The 12,211-nt window shown below is 36.4% G+C and overlaps 1 protein-coding gene across 50 annotated transcripts in view; it reads left to right on the forward strand.

Moving 5' to 3' along the window:
• Nucleotides 1-12,211, forward strand: part of PTPRD (protein tyrosine phosphatase receptor type D) — a 2,332,398-nt gene that overhangs the window by 2,195,079 nt on the left and 125,108 nt on the right. For 43 of the 50 annotated variants that reach the window (XM_032392357.1, XM_032392358.1, XM_032392356.1 and 40 more), the window contains 2 exons: nucleotides 2,886-3,095; nucleotides 7,763-7,923. In XM_032392357.1, the coding sequence (XP_032248248.1) occupies nucleotides 2,886-3,095; nucleotides 7,763-7,923 (371 nt within the window). The remainder of the gene's footprint in view (nucleotides 1-2,885; nucleotides 3,096-7,762; nucleotides 7,924-12,211) is intronic. The other 7 variants (XM_032392370.1, XM_032392371.1, XM_032392383.1 and 4 more) reach the window with 1 other exon arrangement.

Here is a 12,211-nt window from a genome sequence, read left to right on the forward strand (position 1 = left end):
GTTTGTTTCCTGAGATTAAGAATTCCTCATATCAGTGAGGTCATATGATACATGTCTTTCTCTGTTTGACTTATTTTGCTCAGCATAATACCCTCCAGTTCCTTCCACGTCGTTGCAAATGGCAAGATCTCATTACTTTTGATGGCTGCATAATATTCCATTGTATATATATACCACATCTTCTTTATCCATTCATCTGTTGATGGACATCTTGGCTCTTTCCACAGTTTGGCTATTGTGGACATTGCTGCTATAAACATCGGGGTGCACGTAGCCTTTCGGGTCCCTACTTTTGTATCTTTGGGGTAAATACCCAGTAGTGCAATTGCTGGATCATATGGTAGCTCTATTTTCAACTTTTTGAGGAACCTCCATACTGTTTTCCAGAGTGGCTGCACCAGCTTGCATTCCCACCAACAGTGTAGGAGGGTTCCCCTTTCTCCGCATCCCCGCCAACATCTGTCATTTCCTGACTTGTTAATTTTAGCCATTCTGACTGGTGTGAGGTGGTATCTCATTGAGGTTTTGATTTGGATTTCCCTGATGCCGAGCGATATTGAACACTTTTTCATGTGTCTGTTGGCCATTTGGATGTCTTCTTTGGAGAAATGTCTGTTCATGTCTTCTGCCCATTTCTTGATTGGATTCTTTGTTCTTTTGGTGTTGAGTTTGATGAGTTCTTTATAGATTTTGGATACTAGCCCTTTATCTGATATGTCATTTGCAAATATCTTCTCCCATTCTGTCAGTTGTCTTTTGGTTTTGTTGACTGTTTCCTTTGCTTTGCAAAAGCTTTTTATCTTGATGAAGTCCCAATAGTTCATTTTTGCCCTTGCTTCCCTTGCCTTTGGCGATGTTTCTAGGAAGAAGTTGCTGCGGCTGAGGTCGAAGAGGTTGCTGCCTGTGTTCTCCTTTAGGATTTTGATGGACTCCTGTCTCACATTGAGGTCTTTCAACCATTTGGAGTCTATTTTTGTGTGTGGTGTAAGGAAATGGTCCAGTTTCATTCTTCTGCATGTGGCTGTCCAATTTTCCCAACACCATTTGTTGAAGAGACTGTCTTTTTTCCATTGGACATTCTTTCCTGCTTTGTCGAAGATTAGTTCACCATAGAGTTGAGGGTCCATTTCTGGGCTCTCTATTCTGTTCCATTGATCTATGTGTCTGTTTTTGTGCCAGTACCATACTGTCTTGATGATGACAGCTTTGTAGTAGAGCTGGAAGTCTGGAATTGTGATGCCGCCAGCTTTGCTTTTCTTTTTCAACATTCCTCTGGCTATGCGGGGTCTTTTCTGGTTCCATACAAATTTTAGGATTATTTGTTCCATTTCTTTGAAGAAAGTGGATGGTATTTTGATGGGGATTGCATTGAATGTGTAGATTGCTCTAGGTAGGATTGACATCTTCACAATATTTGTTCTTCCAATCCATGAGCATGGAACGTTTTTCCATTTCTTTGTGTCTTCCTCAATTTCTTTCATGAGTATTTTATAGTTTTCTGAGTACAGATCCTTTGCCTCTTTGGTTAGATTTATTCCTAGGTATCTTATGGTTTTGGGTGCAATTGTAAATGGGATCGACTCCTTAATTTCTCTTTCTTCTGACTTGTTGTTGGTGTATAGGAATGCCACTGACTTCTGTGCATTGATTTTATATCCTGCCACTTGACTGAATTCCTGTATGAGTTCTAGCAGTTTTGGGGTGGAGTCTTTGGGATTTTCCACATAAAGTATCATATCATCTGCAAAGAGTGAGAGTTTGACTTACTACTACTTGGTTTTTGATCTATCATTTCCACTTATATAACAAGAGTAGCAAATAATTTCACCATAATGTTTCCATTAGTACCTTAATTTTATTTATTGAGTTGAAGACAAGTTTCATTCCAGAAAAAAAAAAAAGACATCACAGACTGCTACAAACTTTTTCCCTTGGTTATGCCCTATCAAATACCAATATATTTAAGGGGAGAAGACAAAGCTAACTTCAACATTATTTTGAAATCATTTGTCATAAAATATCATTAATGTGACTTTCTAATGAAAAAGGTGAAGGCAAAACAGGAATATTGAAACATAAGTTCTACCTTTTTCTTTCAGAGATGCGTGAAGGATTTTTGTGTACATGTGTGTGTTTGTTTTCTTCAGGGTAATATTAAACTTAATGTTTATCTACCCTGTCTGTTTCACCTAAGAAGATAATTCAACCTCTCCAGGGAACTATCAGCTCCAGAAAAGTTGATGTCGTGATAAATGTGAGGAATAACCAAAAGGCTATTTAAGGAGCCAAGAAACCAAGTCAAGCCATAAATTGTTAAATGAGTGACAATGTCTATATAATATAAGTTTCAATTAAAACTTGGTCATTGGATTCTATTTCTGCTGATTTGAGGGTATTTGTATTGTATAAATGATCTCACTACTAAAAACCATCTAAAATGGTACTAACCTCGCCGAAAGTTGATCATAATTGATGGCTTTATTTGAGGTTACTATTTGTTTAATAAATAACAATAATAAAGCCTGCGTGACAGGCTTTTGTGAATGAAGCTGACTTTTTTTTACTTAGGTTATAATGTACTCTTGCCCTTTGAGAAGATTTCATTAGGGTAAACAGTGATATGAGCTACCAGCGAAGGAAGGGTCTAATTGTCCTGTGTTTATTGCCCGGGTCTTGCAAGAGCAGTCTAACACCTTACTTTAATAGCAAGACAAGCATTTGAAAGATAGAACTGAGATTTAGTGATGCTGACATGGTACATGAAATATGGACAAATTGTAGTTGAGTTGTTCCCAGTCCTGAATTAATTTCTCCCATTAAATAGTCATTAAGTTGGGTTATTGTTGTTTACATTTCTTTTTCTGTTTCCCACGTTTTTCCTTAAGCTGCTTAAAGAGATATCTAGGAAACGCAGAAGCATCCGATATGGGAGAGAAGTTGAATTAAAGCCATATATTGCTGCTCACTTTGATGTCCTTCCCACTGAGTTCACCCTGGGGGATGACAAACATTATGGTGGATTTACAAACAAGCAACTCCAAAGCGGTCAAGAATATGTCTTCTTTGTGTTAGCAGTGATGGAACATGCAGAGTCTGTAAGTTAATTGTGCTGGCATCTCTTTCCTTTGGTATTCTTACATATTTTCACCAGAATAGGTCTATTTGGGGGATATGTAGATATATCCATCCTAATTATTTCTCATGAGCTATCATTAACTTAAGTGGAGCAACAGGCTGCCTACTCTTTAAACACTGCTGAGTAATCTGCCTGAGATTTCATTATAAACAAGGCTGTGTCCCTAATGACATGGAATTCAGGTGGGCTTTTTGGCTTATGAAGTGCTGAACTGATAAGACATGGTTCTTGGAACCATCAATGTGACACATCTGGAAAGGACGGTGATACCCATCACTGCTCAAAAGCGCCTTCGTCAACCCTTAAAAATGACTGTTCTCAGAGAAGTTTATTTGATTACAATAGAAACTATCAAGTTCTGCAATTAAACATAGGGTATTTCCAGGTATTCAAAAATACTGATTGAGGGTGATTGTGTTTTATTCTCCTGCAACTGCCAGTGAGCCCACAATCTCTACCCAGATTCGTAGGGAAGGTCTGTCTAGGAACAAGGCAAGCACAGCCACCTTCTTTAATTATAGCAATTTACCAATGACTTTATCAGTGAAAAGCCAAGAATGTTAGAAAATAATTCAATAAAACAGAGAATTCCTAAGGTATTCTAAATAATGAGTTGTCTTCTTTTATGTAATTCATCTTGCTCTTATGTCGTTTTATGCTTCAGTTGCTGTGAATGTTAAAAAAGGAGAGAGAGAGAGAGGAAGAGAAATTGTAGCTGTGAAGGGGGGGTGGATTTTGAAGTGGCAGTTCACATTAACATTTAATATACATATTCTAACTGTATCTTTCTAATAGGGGCCTAAAACTGACAGGCGTGGCAGCTCAGTTGAGCCAGTCACTTCCCTTATAGAGGAAGCCCAAGATGTCTCAAAGATTTCTTCACCTCGGGTGTTAGCACATATAGTGGGGCTTCTCTTCAAATGACTGAAGGAATTCCCCTGTGGAAAATCAAAACACAAAGGCAGCCTTTCTGCCTGGTTTACCTTTGTGCGCAGAATGTCATTTGAAAACAAAGTGATGGGCTCCCTGGAATTTTAATGCATGGATATGCTTTCTCTTTTTAGTTGAAGGTTTTAAGGCAGAACATCAAGGGAATAGAATGTTAGAAATCATCTTTTTCTTTCTTGTTTTTAATGACTTTTAGATATTTGAAGTAATTTTCCTTACATAGCTTTAAGATGTTTCAGAAAGCACGTTCAGACCATTGAGGTAGATCAGAGAATTCAGCAAAGAGCAGCCTCCGCAGACCACGCAGGCTGATGACACCGCTGTCAGAGACTCTGGTTTGATTTCTCCCAGATGTTTCTAGTGTTTAAATGCATTACCAATGATGAAGAGTCTACACCAGCCCTTAGTATGTCATTTCACTGTTTCATTAATTATGTAATTAGGACTTTTTCCAAATAAATTATCTGAATTGTCCCTTTTCTCCATCATCTTTCCCAACAATGCTCTTTATGTGTTGTATATGTTTTCAGGCCAGCATCTACTTTATAGAAAAGACTTGTATCCAATGAATATAATGTTGGCAGTGATACTGTCATTTTGTAAGCCTCAAATTTTTGTGAATAATTGTTGTTAAGCACCTAACCACTCCCAGGGTAGGCTAATAATTTTCATAGAGAAAAGACCCACCCCTCAAAACGTGAGCTTTCCCTAGTCCATTATTACTTCATGTTAAGAGTATCAGAGGGCTGGTTTAGAACAACCAAAGGCTATTACCCCCACACGTTGAACAAGTTTTATTTTCACGAGGCTGGTATCACTTTATGGTTTTGTTTTCTTTTCAGTTTCTTACGTCTCTATTTCCTGATTTGGGTTGGAAATCTGTGTGCTTTGGGAAAACCTCTGCCTAGATTTGTATCTTGGCTGACCAAGATGATTATCTCAAAGGTCGTTGGTAAAGAATTTCAAATCACAGAGTTTTGTTTATTTTTGTCTGCCAAACAGTTGAGTGTGACCTACAAGATAGAAAGGGGAAAGTATAAACCAAAACAAACAATTATACTTATATAAAGAATCATGTTTCTTGGATATTTAGTGTCTTTGCCAAGTCCTTACACTGTACATGTCTTTTTCTTTTTTTTTTAGCTGCTTCTGAGAAGGTTGGAAATGTACTGACTTTTTATCTTTTGACACATTCGAAAATCTGGAAATGTAGTCAGTCTCTCCTAAGTACTATGGGGAAAGTGGGAAAGAATAGAATACAAACATTTAGTGGGGCATAGGCCTTCCAGATTGACCACTAAGCTTGCTGCACTTAAATTCAGAATATATGCCCTAAATTAATTCTTTAAATGCAGATGAAAAAATTAGATATACTTCCTAATCATGGAGAGATGAGAATACGCTCTCATGTCTTGATAAAATCAGCCATTTGAAAAGATGAACAATTTATTTTATTTGACGAAGATTTGCTGGGAACTCATTAAGTGCAAAGCTCTGTGCTAGCTGCTTTGAGTGTACAAACACAAGCGGTATATAAATCCCTACCTTCCTGGAGTTCATAGTTTCATTAAAGAAAATAAGGTACATGCACAAATAAAAAAAGGAAAATAGAGCTGGATGAATACCATTAAAAAAGGAATAAAGAACTACCTGAAATTTTAAAAGTTGTTTTTACCTATATTTTGTGAAATGATTGATTATTTCCAGTTAAGGAGTGGTAGCTTCACTGGAGGCAATATTTAAGCGGGGCCTTGGAGATCAGTTAGATTACAGGAGCTAAATGTTGTGGAACTTGTGAGAGGGTTAAAGAGAGAGAATAGGGCATTTAGGGAGTAGTAGCAAGAAGCTCACTATGATGGAAAATGTTGTGTGTGATACAGAAGTTTAAAACAAAATCACGGAGGCCCTTAAGATCCCTGCTAGGACATCTAGGGTTTATTTAGGAATCACCAGAGAGCCTCCTGAAGGTTTTACAGCTATAGTTTAGGATAATAACTCTAGCAGCCCTAGAGACTGTTAGAGGAAGAAAGAAATTCTTGGTATGCTTTGGGTGGGCATGAATGAGGTCCTGAAGAAAAGTGGTACCCATGAAACTGGAAAGAGAGTAGATCAACCTGAGGGTCATTGGCAAAATAAAATCAGTAGTTTTTCATTCCTAGGTATTGAGAAGATGAGAAAAATTAGCAAGTTGGAAGGAGGGTATATCTAGCAAGCAGGGAAATAACACATGCAATTCTTAACTTGCAGATAGATGTAGGAATCTCTAGCAATAATTGGAAATGAAAGTCTGGGAGTTAGCAGAGTTTCTGACTTTAGAAACATTAATCAGGAAGTAATCTGCATAGAAGTTGGTAGTTAAAGGTAAGGATGCCCTTGCCAGAGAAGGGAGAAAATGACTAGCAGAAAATAAAACTTAAGAATGCTGGCACAGGATGGATTCAGAGGTGGTCATGATCAGTTGGCAAGATTAGAATGGGACCAGTTGAGTATAGAAGTAGGAGAATCAGTGGAGGAGTTTTCAAGAAGGCTCAATCAACTATGGCAAATCTGGAAAAGATGTCTGGAAGGGACTGAATAATGACAATTCTATTTAGCAAATGAGAAAACAGAATCAGTGGTAGAGCTGGAGTGAGAAGAGATGAGAAGATAGTGGCAGGACAGGTGGGGCAGCCCATAGGTGTGAATTTGTCTCTATTAGAAAAAGAAAAGCTAGGACCTTACACCAGGGGCGGAGCTGGGGGGGGAGAGGCAGCAAAGTCAAGACAATACTGTGCTAAGAGAGTCTGAAATGAGACATAGGATATTATAAAAATAAAATTTATAGTATTCAGTCCATTCCTTCACCAAGTAACTAAATATTTTTCCCAACTTCATTAAGGGAAAGTTAACAAATATAATTATATATTTAAAGTGTACAGCATGATGATTTGTTGTACAATATACATTATGGAATGGTTATCAAGATCAGGATAAGCAGCATATCCGTCTGCCCACATAGTTAACTCTTCGTGTGTGTGTATGTGTGTGTGCTGAAATATACTTAAGATCTACTCTCAGCAACTTCCAAGTATATAATGCTGTATTATTGACCATAGTCACCATGCAGTACATTAGATCCTCAGAACTTCTTATAACTGAAAGTTTGTACCCTTTGACCTACATGTCTCCATTTCCCCCTCCCATTTTTCCCTATAAATGTTTACTTTTTAAATTTGATCTCCTTAACTGGCTAATAATGTCTTTAGGGCTGGAACTATCATATTTCTGTTGATTTTCACACAACACATAACACCTTGGCACAGTGTAAATGCTCTTTGAACATTTTGTAAATGGTTAACTGTTTTACTTTATACTTCGTAAGATCATTTAATATGTCATATATAGATCCCAATGAAAATGTGTCTACAGAGTAACTTATACCATCAAAAATGATTTGATTAGAAAATATTTCACTCTACAAGGAAATTTCCATTGCAAGATCCCTTTACTTTTTCCTCCTTCCTCCCTTTTCTCCCACCTCTTTTCTCATCCCTTTCCCTCCTCTCCTTTTTCACTGACATTGTTTCATACACTTAACATCGCATCCACTAAGTTCAGAAGTTTTGCTCCTTCTAATGCTATGGACACACACTAGAAAGTCATTAGTTTATAAGTAACACAGACTCTGTTTTTCCTCAGAAGATGTATGCAACCAGTCCCTACTCCGATCCCGTTGTATCAATGGATCTGGATCCACAGCCCATCACAGATGAAGAAGAAGGCTTGATCTGGGTTGTAGGTCCTGTCCTTGCAGTGGTCTTTATCATCTGCATTGTCATAGCTATCCTTCTTTATAAAAGGTAGGTTTGCCTAATATCTCTAATGCAATCTTGGTAATCCTTCTATGGTCATTATGTGGTTACTATTAATGAAATACTTCAGTGTAGCCCCCATAATCATTGGAAGATGTTTCCATTAGATTAGAATGAAATGTAAAGATTGTGCTGTTTCCAATCCCATTCAGGTGTGGTATGGACTTTCTTGCCCAGCATTCATGGATCCTAGCCTTGGTCTTATGAGCTACTTTAAGCATTCGGAGCACTTTGCATGGCACTTTGCAAGACATGAGTACATTCACAAGCAGATAATTCCAAGCTTGCATCTGATTGCTTTAGATGATTAATTGCTCAGTGTCAGCATGGTTTTAGAAATACTATTACAAATTTGCACATTTGTACCCATTCCATATGTCTAATGAGTGCATGAGCTAAGATTTTTTTCCTGTAGCTATTTCTCAAAACAGTGAAAGTAGCTAAAGTTTGAAGATAAAGGAAGGAAAAATGTGGAAGAGAATGAATTTTTTTCTTTCTTTCTATAACCTTTATTCTATAGTGAATTCTATTTGTGTCCAAGAAGGGGATATAAGGTACCATTTTCCTTTAAAAAACTAAAACCACAAACTTGGCCTTTATACTCTCAGGTTTTGATCCGACTTGGTGTCTTTGACTACAATTAGGATGCAAATAATCCACATCTACCCCATGTTTTCTGATCTTCCACCCCTTTTCAATTACATTTCTGCCTCATTTATAGTAAGCTAGATTTTTCCCCTAGTCCCAGTCAGTTGGAAAGAGTACATTAGTAATTCTTTCCATAACTCCTTTCTGACTTAAAAAAATATATAATATTAAAATATGTAAAATTATAAAAATTAACATATATAATACATTCTCTTAAACATGTAGAATGACTAAATTCTGAATTATCTCCCTTTATGTCATTTTTTCTTTTCTTCCAATCCAAATTTTATTTTTATGAAACTTGAATCTATGTTCCCATTTTTCTTTGTAGTATGTCATCTTTCAGAATGCTACTGTGAAGATGATATCTTCCCACTACTATGAAATAGCCTCCCCTCCATAACCTTGACTTTCAAAATCAGATGAGAATGTCTTCATTTTGATTCTTGCTCACATGCTTAATCTGATAATCTTATTTCCATTAGCTCTCTTTCCTATTTATCTAGCTCTCTTCACTGGGCTTATATTAATTATTTCTACCTGTATTCTTTTGTTAAGCATGTTCTTCTTATATTCCTAGAATAGTCTTTTATTTATTTATTTGTTTATTTTTATAACCGCTTCTCAACTTAAAAAAAATATCCTTTAAGACACTTGTCCTTTGCAAAACTTTCTCTTAACAGGCTGTATTCCATTTTATTTCAGTGTAAAGAGAGGGTTGAAAAGAAAAGACAAATTAAAGAAAGAAGTTCGTAACCATAACCCATTAAATTGCCTATCCTATTTTAGCCTTAAGAAGGAAAGAAATATCCATCATTTTTTTTTTTTCCTGATCACTGCCATTACTCAGTTATCCATACTATAAGATGGCTGAAAAAGCAAGTAATTGAAGGCCAAACTCTCTCTTAGATGATGGTTTCAATCTCCCCATCCTAATCCATAGTTTATCAGTGTGTATTTTGTTGCCTCTCCCTTATGTAAAGAGTAAGGACAGGAAGCACAAGGTGCCCACATATGCCCCAGAACAATAACAAATCCTGAGTGGGTCCAAGCAGGAACTGGTGCTCTGTGCTGTTCATGTGCTACACTTATGACCAGAAGAGAATATAATAATAAAAGACTGAAAGTAGAATTATCATTGTTTTTGGTGATACTTATTTAGGTGGCCAAATCCTACTGTGGAAGTCAGATCAGAAAGTGATTGCTGATGGTTGCATTTCTAGACCATGGCACATGACATTTTGTGATTATTCAAAATGAACAAAATGCTTGCTGTATTTTTTTGTTTTGTTTCATTAGGCTATATCTGGCTACCATTAAGTCATATCTGGCTATCATTAAGTCATGTCACTTAACAGAGATGTGCATGGCATTTGTGAGTTATGTAAATGTGAAGAAATAGGATTATAACCTTGATAATTTTTTAAAGATTTATAATTAAGTGTTTCTTGCCTCATGTGCATGTGCTTGAGGAAAAATTCAACTCGGTTATATATTCTTTTCTAATCCTGCAAAAAGAGGCATCACATTTAAAGATTTTATGCCTCTGTTAAAATAGAGTTGCATTTTAGTGTGTGCATATGTAAGCATCGTCTAATGCAATTGTTGGGAAATGCAGACATCCTCGAATGCTAAGTATATTTAGCCAACCATCTGAAGGCCCATGAAGCATTTCTGAAATAGAAATGCTTGCTTCAGCAGTAAAGAACATTCCTGACTTGAAATTCAAGTAGACCCAACAATGTCCTTCTTGATTATCATGAGGCAGTTCAAGAGGAAATCTTCTGTAGGCAATGAATAGTGGCTTTTATAGCTTAGATTCTGAGCAAAGTTAATTATATAATAAATACTTCATCCCTCTTTTTAGGTGCCTCTCAGTTTATACATAGGTAATTGGTATGAATCAGAATTGAATATATCATTATTATCATTATTATTATTAAATATTATTAACTCACATTATCTTGATAATCCCACTTATCACACACACCTGCTTACAAAACTACTTGCCTCAGGAGTAGGTCTAGAGCTATGGATGGTTTGTTCATATAAAGAAGCATATTTTATAGATCTGTGTGAAGAGACTGAGACTTATTCCTATTAAGTATATTGATGTGGAACTAGTGCACTCTTTTATCTGGCATTATATCTTTTGACTTTAGTTTTAATCTAGTAATTTGTAAACCTATAATACATTGATAATCAGTGTCAAAACAGCATCAACTGAGGCTTTGTAAGGCCCCTAAAATACCTGCTGAACCATAAGAAAATTAAAATATAATTGGTAGGTCTTTAGTGTGATGAATTATCTTGCCCTATGATTTTTTTAATTTTGTTCTCTATATGTGATATATACAAGCTTTCAAAATGTAAATTACAGAGATTGGGTGGTAGCAAGGATTAGAAAAACACTAATCAGAAAATCAGGAATCAGGGAAACTGAGTCTTAGCTCTGTGACTAGGTAGCTAATTGGGGTAGAAAGTCATGCTAACACTCTGGGCTTCAGTTTCCTCATTTATAAAGTAAGTGGGTAGACTAGATAATTGAACCTTTTTAATAATAATGTTCTATAATCTGACAACATAAAAACCCAAGTAATAGAATTATTCCTATAACATTTCTGCCTCCAGTGTGTGTATGTTTTTTAAATATGACTCCAGGTTGTTCTTCATCCATCCAACCCCCCAAAAAAATAAAATAAAATAATCCATAAAGCAAATGAACACTTAGATACCCATCTACATTGTACACTTGTTCTATGTGTAAGGCTTTTTAGTCATTAGTTCTAGAATGGTCTGGGAATTATTTATATAGAAGATATTTGAAAATAAAATGTTAGCCTGACTAAATGGAAAAGCATTTCAAGATGGATGAGAAATATTTATTATGTACTGTGGAAGAAAAGAAAATAAGGATTAGGAGGTTGGAAGGATCTAAACACTATCTAAACAAAATTAACATCCTTAATTAGTAATAGTCTAACCTAAATAGGTGTTGTGGATAGAGTAAATAATTCCCATCCCCACCTGCAGATGTTCATGTATGAAAGCTATGGCATAGATGGGACTAAACACAAACTTCAGCTTTTTAAGCTTTTCCCCTCATTCCAACATTAGCCACTCTCTGTGGACTGTGCCTCATTAGTCTTCTCTTTTTGTATCAACTTTACATATATTTTCAAGATGTCATCAAAGAAAGAAATACAGATCAGGATATTTTGAGATGCTACGGAGAAGTATGTTGCCATGCCCAACTACACTGGACAATGCTGATTGATTCTGCCTTCTGGCCTTTGAGTAGATCATTCCATATACCTGAAATGCCTTTCCTCTGACTCCCCAGCCTCTTTTCTTGGCCTGGCTAACTCTGAAACATCCCTTAGAAGTAATCTATGATGCCACCTACTAAACAAAAAGCCTTTCTGGGTGCCTTCCTCTTACCCTGTTCTCTCTACCAGTTCAGGCTGCCCTAAGGGTGTTCCCTCATCTATACTCTTCAAAGCACTTTCTGTTTATCAATGTCACAGAACATTCCTGGACTTGCTCATATCCTTGTCTTTCTTGCCCCCACTAAACTGTGTATCAAGGACTCTGTCATTTCCTCACTGTTATCCCTTATGCCTAGTAG

The sequence above is a fragment of the Phoca vitulina genome, unplaced genomic scaffold (assembly GCF_004348235.1).
Source record: "Phoca vitulina isolate PV1807 unplaced genomic scaffold, GSC_HSeal_1.0 scaffold67, whole genome shotgun sequence".
Classification (NCBI taxonomy): Eukaryota; Metazoa; Chordata; class Mammalia; order Carnivora; family Phocidae; genus Phoca; species Phoca vitulina.